Source organism: Rhinatrema bivittatum, chromosome 1 (assembly GCF_901001135.1).
Source record: "Rhinatrema bivittatum chromosome 1, aRhiBiv1.1, whole genome shotgun sequence".
In the NCBI taxonomy this organism is placed as follows: domain Eukaryota; kingdom Metazoa; phylum Chordata; class Amphibia; order Gymnophiona; family Rhinatrematidae; genus Rhinatrema; species Rhinatrema bivittatum.
Genome location: NC_042615.1, coordinates 96,679,543 through 96,689,449, shown reverse-complemented (window position 1 = coordinate 96,689,449; position 9,907 = coordinate 96,679,543). Strand labels below are relative to the sequence as shown.

General features: G+C 43.3%; 1 protein-coding gene across 1 annotated transcript in view; it reads left to right on the top strand.

The window, feature by feature from the left end:
- The window catches only part of GLRA3 (glycine receptor alpha 3), a 116,837-nt gene that overhangs the window by 88,074 nt on the left and 18,856 nt on the right, over nt 1-9,907 (top strand). Inside the window, exon 7 of the mRNA XM_029604309.1 lies at nt 1,195-1,341. Within this exon, the coding sequence (XP_029460169.1) occupies nt 1,195-1,341 (147 nt within the window). The remainder of the gene's footprint in view (nt 1-1,194; nt 1,342-9,907) is intronic.

The window sequence follows — 9,907 nt, the reverse complement described above, 5'->3', positions numbered from 1 at the left end:
ACTGCAGGAGGTCGTTCAGCGAGGGTTCCGGCGCCTCGCTGAACAACCTCCTGCAGTCGATCTCCTGCCGGCGCCATTTTCCGTACGAAAACGATTCGCGGCGGGAAATCGCTCCCTGACCCCCGCTGGACCTCCAGGAACTTTTGGCCAGCTTGTGGGGGGCCTCCTGACCCCCACGAGACTTGCCAAAAGTCCAGCGGGGGTCCGGAAGGACCTCCTGCCGTCCAATCGTGTTCGTCTATGGCCGCCGCCATTTTTCGGCGCCATTTTGGAAAATGGCGCCGGCTGAAGACAACAAGATTCAGGAGCAGGAGCCCGTTCCGGACCGCTGCCGTTCCGGACCGCCGCTGGACCCGCAGGTTATTTAACTCATTTGGGGGGGGTTCGGGAGGGTGGGGGATTTAATTTAAAGGGTCGGGGGTGGGTTTTAGGGGGTTTTAGTGTGCCGGCTCACGATTCTAACGATTTATAACGATAAATCGTTAGAATCTCTATTGTATTGTGTTCCATAACGGTTTAAGACGATATTAAAATTATCGGACGATAATTTTAATCGTCCTAAAACGATTCACATCCCTAGTACTGACATGTGCATTATCCTGATGATGTCCTTGGGGGAAAGTTAACTAAGCCTCTTGAGGTATAGTTAACTTTACAATAATAAACACACATCTCAAGGTTTATCATGATCCACATTATTCCACATTAATATTAATCATGCTTTGTATGCCTTTGAATAAAATGAAGTTCATTGATATTTTATTCTCATTGGAACAGATTTGTTTTAACAACTATTAAATGCCAAGTTTGGCATTTAACATGAGCTGCTGCATTATTGTGGTCTAATAAATAAGCCCCATGAGAACATAGGTATTGTTTTCCTCGGTTTGTATGGCAATATCCTAGGAATGAGTGTATCTGACCACATAACTATTATTTCTTAATAATAATAATACTGTTATTTTTGTTAATATCTTCCTTTCATTTCTTATTCCTCATCCCCCATGCATATTTATTATTAAGTTATTAATTATTAAGAATTAATATTATTAAGAACTAATTCTTGTTCTGTGTAAAACGCCTCCAAGCGTATGTTCTCTGCTGTACTGTAAACCAAGGTGATATTTCTGATGAACATCGGTATATAAATCTATAAATAAATAACAGCATTTTTTGCTTTCATTTTGTATATAGGTATCATACGTCAAAGCTATTGATATTTGGATGGCAGTGTGCCTTCTTTTTGTCTTCTCTGCATTGTTGGAGTACGCAGCAGTAAATTTTGTGTCAAGGCAGCACAAAGAATTTCTTAGATTCCGACGAAAGAGAAAGAAGAATAGGGTAGGTATAAGTAATTATTTCATAAAAATATCTTTGAAGGCTAGTGATCATCATCAAAAAATGTATTGCTTTAATTGGTTTAAATTGTACATGGTGCTGAGCGTACTGTGGTAGACATTCAAAAGCCATTTAGATGGATAACAGAAAAGTTATCTATCTAAATGGCCAAACCGTGATTTTAAAATTCTTTCCCGACTATATTCTAGCCAGATAATCAGTTATCCGGCTAGAATATAGCGGTTAAGCCAGGCATTGTGAGGCAAGCAATAAGCCATTTCCAGCAGGAACAGAGTTAGCCGGTTAGGTTAACAAGCTAACTCCAATATTCAGAGATAGCCAGTTAACATATATGGACACATGTGAGCATGGATATATATTTTATATCATGAATGCAAATGTATGCACACTATATAAAATATAAGTAAATTTACCCAACAATGTTAGTGTATCAAAAAATAGATGGCATGTATTTTAAATATAACCGAATAAATGTTGACTTATCCAGCTAAGTAGCCCTGTTTAAAACAGCTGTTATACCAGTGCAGATAGAAACAAAAAATCACTAGCAGTGCCGCAACTGTCTCCCACCCTGACCCTTCCCCCACTGATGAGAAAAATTGAAATCAGTAGCAGTGAACTGTCTCTCTTTCTAGCACAGTGAATGTAGAAGACCACTGCAGCATTGAGAAAAGCAGTAGCAGACCTTCACCAGTGCCAAATACCAAAGGGCCCAATTTTAAAATGTGTGAGTGTGTAAACATTGGGGGTTACGTGCATGGCCAGATCCTGCGCACTCTGTGCACATTTTTGGAAGGTCTTGGCCACACGCGTAACCCCCATTTCATGCCAAAGTGCGGGCCTCTAGAAAGGGGGTGGCTAGGGGGTGTGGTCTGGGCAGGAGGGGCGGGATGGAGGATGGGCCAGGAAGATTACTTCTGCTCCGGAGGAGCTGTACGTAGCAAAATAAAAAATTTGGGGATAGTTTAGGGTAGGTTTAAGGAGTGGGGAGAGGAGAGGGGAGGAGAGGGGAAGAGGGGGGAAGGAAAGAGTTAAGGGTAGGAAAGTTCCCTCCCAGTCCGCTCTTTAATTGGAGTGGACTGGGAGGGAACTGGGGGAGGCCCGATTGTGTCTCAGCATGTATTTTCTAAAATTCCCCCCTGCACATGGAGCAGGCCACTTGCCTGCACATGCACTCACAGACATGAATATCTGGTGCACATGTTCACGCAAGACCCGTATTTTATAACATGCACCCGCCGAAGCGCACATATTATAAAATCGACGCATGCATATGCATGCGCCAGAAACTGCGTGCACATGGATACATGGGTGTGGGTCTTATAAGCAACCCCAAAGATTGCAAGTTTTTTTTAGAGTTTCTAATAGCACATCATTCTCCCACCAGCAGCTATAGAGGAACCACAGAGCTTCTTGGTCATGCATTACTAATAGTAGGTCAACAATTTCATTTTTCAGTTCTTTCAGCAATCTAGGATGTATACCATCTGGTCCAGGTGATTTCTACTCTTTAGTTTGTCAATTTTGTCCTATTACATCTTCCAAGTTCACTCAAATTTGTATTAATTTCTCTTAATCATCACCTTTAAATACCACTTGGAATAGTCTTACATCTTCCTCAGTAAAAACCAAAGAAAATAATTAATTTAATCTCTCTGCTATGAGCTTATCCTCCTTAGTGTCCCTTTTATCCTTTGATCATCTAATGGTCCAACTGATTCCTTTGCAGGTGTGTTGCTTCAAATGTACCTTAAAAAGGTTTTTTTTATGAGTTTTTGCTTCCACAGCAAAATTCTTTTCAAATTCTGTCTTTGCCTTCCTTATTAATGCTTTCCATTTAACTTGCCAGTGCTTATTCTGTTTCCTCTTTTCTTCATTCAGATCCCTTTTCCATTATAATATAGTGTTTTAATATGGTTTGGGTTTAGAGTAATGTTTGGTCCCCTTAAGAATTGTGGGTGTGCGATTGGTAGAAGTTAAGCAGGATATATAAAAATGAGAGTTTTTTGGCAGGAGCTCACCCTTTCTAGGATAGAGCTAGCAAAGGAAGAGCCCTCCAGAATATAGTGGCTTGGAGAAGTTAGCCTGAAGGATAGTGGACCTGAGGACCATCCGGTGTAGATTGGGTCTCTTCAGGGGCCTTTACCTTCAGGGGAAAAGGCCTGAGGCTGTAGAATAGCAGAAGGTGTTTCCTCTCAGAGGAAAAAAAAACATAAGTGTGGAGAAGAGGGGATTCCTCCCCTTAAGAAAAAAAAAAGCCAGAAGAAAAGAATGAAGATTTGCTTAGATGAGGAGAACATAAGAATATGCCACACTGGGTCAAGCCAAGGGTCCTTCAAGCCCAGCATCCTGTTTCCAACAGTAGCCAATCCAGGCCATAAGAACCTGGCAAGTACCCAAAAACAAAGTCTATCCCATGCTAATGTTGTTATAATAGCAGTGGTTATTCTCTAAGCCAACTTAATTAATAGCAGGTAATGGGCTTCTCCTCCAAGAACTTATCCAATCCTTTTTTAAACAGAGCTACATGAACTGCACTAACCACATCCCCTGGCAACAAATTCCAGAGTTTAATTTTGCGTTGAGTGAAAAAGAACTTTCTCCAATTAGTTTTAAATGTGCCACATGCTAACTTCAAGGAGTGCCCCCTAGTCCTTCTATTATCCGAAAGAGTAAATAACTGATTCACATTAACCCATTCTAGACCTCTCATGATTTTAAACACCTCTATCATATCCCCCCTCAGCCATCTCTTCTCCAAGCTGAAAAGTCCTAACCTCTTTAGTCTTTCCTCATATGGGAGCTGTTCCATTCCCTTTATCATTTTGGTCGCCCTTCTCTGTACCTTCTCCATCGTAACTATATCTTTTTTTAGATGCCATGACCAGAATTGTACATATAATTCAAGGTGCATTCTCACCATGGAGCGATAAAGAGGCATTATGACATATTCAGTTTTATTCACTATTCCCTTTCTAATAATTCCCAACATTCTGTTTGCTTTTTGACAGCCGCAGCACAGTGAACCAATGATTTCAATATGTTATCCACTATGACGCCTAGATCTCTTCCTTGGGTGGTAGCTCCTATCCTAATATGGAATCTAACATTGTGTAACTATAGCATGGGTTATCTTTCACTATATGCATCACCTTGCACTTATCCACATTACATTTCATCTGCCATTTGGATGCCCAATTTTCCAGTCTCAGAATGTCTTCCTGCAATTTATCACAATATGCTTGTGATTTAACTACTCTGAACAATTTTGTATCATCTGCAAATTTGACTACCTCACTTGTTGTATTTCTTTCCAGATCATTTATAAATATATTAGGGATGTGAATCGTTTTTTGACGATTTAAAATATCGTCCGATATATTTTAAATCGTCAAAAATCGTTAGGGCCACGATACAATACCAATTCCCCCGATTTATCATTAAAAAATCGTAAATCGGGGGAAGGGGGAGGGCAGGAAAACCGGCACACTAAAACCCCCTAAAACCCACCCCCGACCCTTTAAATTAAATCCCCCACCCTCCCGAACCCCCCCCCCAAATGCTTTAAATTACCTGGGGATCCAGCGGTGGTCCAGAACGGCGGCGGTCCGGAACGGCCCCCTCAATTGAATCCTTTTGTCTTCAGCCGGTGCCATTTTGTAAAATGGCCGCCGCAAAATGGCGGCGGCCATAGACAAAAACGATTCGACGCAGGAGGTCGTTCCGGACCCCCGCAGGACTTTTGGCAAGTCTTGTGGGGGTCAGGAGGCCCCCCCAAGCTGGCCAAAAGTTTCTGAGAGTCCAGCGGGGTTCAGGAAGCGATTTCTTTGCCGCGAATCGTTTTCCGTACGGAAAATGGTGCCGGCAGGAGATCGACTGCAGGAGGTCGTTCAGCGGGGGTTCCGGACCGCCGCTGAACGACCTCCTGCAGTCGATCTCCTGCCGGCGCCATTTTCCGTACGGAAAACGATTTGCGGCAAGAAATCGCTTCCTGAACCCCGCTGGACTCCCAGAAACTTTTGGCCAGCTTGGGGGGGCCTCCTGACCCCCACAAGACTTGCCAAATGTCCAGCGGGGGTCCGGAACGACCTCCTGCATCGAATCATTTTTGTCTATGGCCGCCGCCATTTTGCGGCGGCCATTTTACAAAATAGCGCCGGCTGAAGACAAAAGGATTCAATTGAGGGGGCCGTTCCGGACCGCCGCCGTTCTGGACCACCAGGTAATTTAAAGCATTTGGGGGGGGGTCGGGAGGGTGGGGGATTTAATTTAAAGGGTCGGGGGTGGGTTTTAGGGGGTTGGCTCACGATTTTAATGATTTTTCACGATATTTTTAAAACCCAAATGGCAACAATACGATTCCCTCCCCCTCCCAGCCGAAATCGATCGTTAAGACGATCGAGGACACGATTCACATCTCTAAAATATATTGAAAAGTATGGGTCCCAATACAGATCCCTGAGGCACTCCACTGCTCAGTCCCTTCCACTGAGAAAATTGTCCATTTAATCCTACTCTGTTTCCTGTCTTTTAGCCAGATTGTAATCCACAAAAGGGCATCACAACCTATCCCATGACCTTTTACTTTTCCTACAAGCCTCTCATGAGGAACTTTGTCAAACGCCTTCTGAAAATCCAAATATAATACATCTACCTGTTCACCTTTATCTACATGTATATTAACTCCTGCAAAAAAGTGAAGCAGATTTGTGAGGTAAAACCTACCTTGGTAAAGCCATGCTCACTTTGTTTCATTAAACCATGTCTTCTGGACCCATCTGCAAGAAGTTTTTTCTTCTTAACTGGGAAGGTCTAGTAATGTCTGGATACATCCACATTTTTTGTGTAAGGTAAAGCTTTCTAGATTTCTTAAAAATAATTTCAAAATATTATCTCTATCTTCCATTTTCTGAAGTCTTACACAGAAAGTGCCTCTTGACTCAATTTGTTCTTCCATTAATTCTTCTAGGAAATCTGTGAGATTATCTAACTGCTGAGATTGATTTAACCTATTGACATTTTCCTTCTTTTTTGTTGCAATATAAAAAAATGTTTCTATTAATGGAATCTTTCCCTGGGTAAGCTGTAAATTTTCCCCTAGAAATCTTTTAAACTGTTCCATTGGTGGTATTAATTTTACAGAAGGAAAATTCAAAATCCTAATATTATTATATCTTAAGTTGTTCTCTATTATCTCTATTCTTCTAGAATTTGCTACTTCCCCTTTTATTATTCCTGTTTGAACCTCTTGTATCTGATTTAACTGTTTTTCAAATCTCTCAAACTTCTCTGAGTGGTTCTTTACCTTTTCATCTATTGTTTTTCCTTGTGCTTGCAGTTCAGACATTTTTGTTTCTAAGTTATTCATAGAAACTTTCAAATCCATTAAGACAACCCATATATTTTCCAAAGTAACCTTATCTGTATCTTTCACCTCAGAGCTCACATTCTTAGCTAACATTTTTCCAGGTTGCGGGTAGTTTTCTATTCTCAATACTGAGGCTACTACCCCCCCTTTAATGCCATTTGGTGTTGAAGTTAGAGGATCAGGGGACAGATATCTTTCTCCGCTACTCTTTTCTACTACCTCCAGAGGAATATCCCCAGTATCTCCTCTTTTTACACCTACAGCATCATCCTCATTTTCTCCCCCGATGTTAGGCAGCAAAACTACAACTTCGGTAGGGATTGTCACCTCTGAACTCGAGTTTTGTGTAGGATTAGGCGGTTCTGGAGTCATGGGTGCTCCAGGGCTTAATGAGATGTGATGTTGTTCCTGTGATGTCAGTACCTGCTCCTGGTCTGCACACACAACGGAACCTTCTCCTGGTATTATAGTATTTAATGTCTTGAGAAAGTCTTCGATTAATGGCTGAGAGAGGACAGAACTAGGAACAGTCAGGGTCTCTGGGCAAAGTCTGCCCTTTCTCTTTGTATGTGGCATGGTTCTCACAGTAATATCTGACAGTCCTTCTCAATACACACCTAACTTAATCGAACTTGGATCTCCAATGGGGGTAGAGAGAGTAAGTAAAAAGTCAAACTTACTATTTCAAGATAGAAGCAGTCCTGTTTTTCAGAATTTTTCCTCCAAAATCCAGACTAAGTTGCGTGCCCCTTTGGCGAGCACGGCTTTGACTGCGAACCACAGGGGGGGCGGTTTTAGCCCTACCGGTCCCTCCCCTTGATGACGTCAGTGGCGTGACTGAGCCGGAAGCAGGGCAAAAACTCCTCCATTGGAAACTTCTCTGGAACAGGTAAACTTGAAGAAATTCAAACGTTTCAGGGCCGGGATTGTTTCTCACCCCACAGTCTCTGTCCTCTCTCTCACCCCGGATGGTATTTTTTAACAATGACCATGCCTCTTGCACACTTTTTACACTTATAGCTGATCCTTTCAGTTTTTTCTAACTATTTTTCTCATTTTCTCAAAGTTTCCCTTTCGAAAGTTGAGCACGAGAGCCGTGGATTTGCTTACTGTTCCCCTTCCAGCCATTAATTCAAATTTGATCATATTATGATCACTATTGCCAAGTGGCCCCACCACCATTACCTCTCTCATCAAACCCCGTGCTCCACTGAGAATTAGATCTAAAATGGCTCCCTCTCTCGTCGGTTCCTGAACCACTTGCTCCATAAAGCTATCATTTATTCCATCCAGGAACTTTATCTCTCTAGCATGTCCCGATGATACATTTACCCAGTCAATATTGGGGTAATTGAAATCTGATAATACACTGATGCAAAACCCTTGCACATCCGCAAGTACTCAGACACACTGGTGCAGGACAAATCTCTCTTCCACTGAGAATTTCAAACAGTTCTGTTTATTTCAGAAAATTCTGATATCAAGTATTCCTATGGCAACTCCATCAATAATAACAGTGATTTCTTAAGTCCCCCGACACGGTCCCGTGTTTCGCGACTGCTGCATCCGGAGGGACCAAGGTAACAGTATCAATCTGCAATACAATATAGGTGCATAAGAGGTGGAGAAATTTAGGCTACAGTAAGCATTCTAACATAAAACCACATACCTGTAAGAGTAATCACTGGAGCGCAAGCGCCCTAAAAAATGACAGCCATTTAAACCAGAAAAAGGCGCGAAAAGCTAGACCTCTCGCGAGACCCAATTAGATCAGACTAAACAACGGACTACTTCCCTCAGTAGAAAAGGTGCCATTCAATATCTTTAATGAGACCTTTGGGAGAAACAGTGTCAAGGGTAAAGATCCATCTCTGCTCCCTCCGACCCAGTATCCTGGGGAAGTCACCCCCCCCCGGGGGGGGGGGGCACGGGACAACCTCTAACACTAGGAAGGAGAGGGCAGAGATGGAATGGCCGTATGGCCGTATTTCCGTATGGCCGGTGCCATTTTGCAATACGACAATACGATTCGAGTGCAGGAGGTCGCTCCCGGACCCCCGCTGGACTTTTGGAAAGTCTTGTGGGGTCAGGAGGCCCCTGCAAGCTGGCCAAAGGTCCCTGGGGGTCCAGCGGGGGTCCGGGAGCGATCTCGTGCCCTCGTGACGTCGGGGGGACAGGAACCAAAATGGCGCCTGAGCTACCTTTGCCCTCAAAGTAGCGCCGGTGCCATTTCTATTAATGCACCCGGTGGCCTGAGAGTGGAAGATCACACCGGGACCCCCCCCACTGGACCCCAGGTAATTTAAGACATTTTGGTGGGGTTCGGGAAGGTGGGGGATTTATTTTAAAGGGTCGGGGTGGGTTTTACGGTTGTTTTAGTGTGCCGGTTCTCCCGCCCTCCCCCGATTTACGATTTACATGATTTAAAAAAAAAAACAAAACCGCGAAAATCCGATTCCCTCTCCCCCCCAGCCAAAATCGATCATTAAGACGATCGATCACACGATTCACATCTCTACTCCCTACACCACCATTGTGGGATGGGTCTCCTCAGCCGAGGACCCAAGACCGCTGCTGCAGGAATATACTCACTACTGCTACCTCTGGTGGACTCTACAAGCTGTATAATAAAACTATCTCTGTGTTTGTGCATCTGAGTCTAGCCTGGTACTGCAGTTCCCCACGGGGCTCTTCCCCATGGGAGTGGCCATCACTGCAGCACCTAAGAATCCACCAAACACCTCAAAACCATAACAATGATCTTAAAGGCCTCTATCATATCTCCCCTCATCCATCTCTTCTCCAAGCTGAACAGCCCCAACTTCTTCAGCCTTTCCTCATAGAGAAGCTGTTCCATTCCCTTTATGATTTTGGTTGCCCTTCTCTGTACTTTCTCCTTCGCAACTATATCTTTTTTGAGATTCAGCAACCAGAATTGTACACAGTATTCAAGGTGCGGTCTCACCATGGAGCGATACAGAAGCATTATGACATTTTCCGTTTTATTAACCATTCCTTTCCTAATAATTCCTAACATTCTGTTTGCTTTTTTGACTGCTGCAGCACACTGAGCCGATGATTTCAAAGTATTATCCACTATGATGCCTAGATCTTTTTCCTGGGTGGTAGCTCCTAGGGATGTGCATTCATTTTCAACGAATGTGCAATCTGCAACGAATA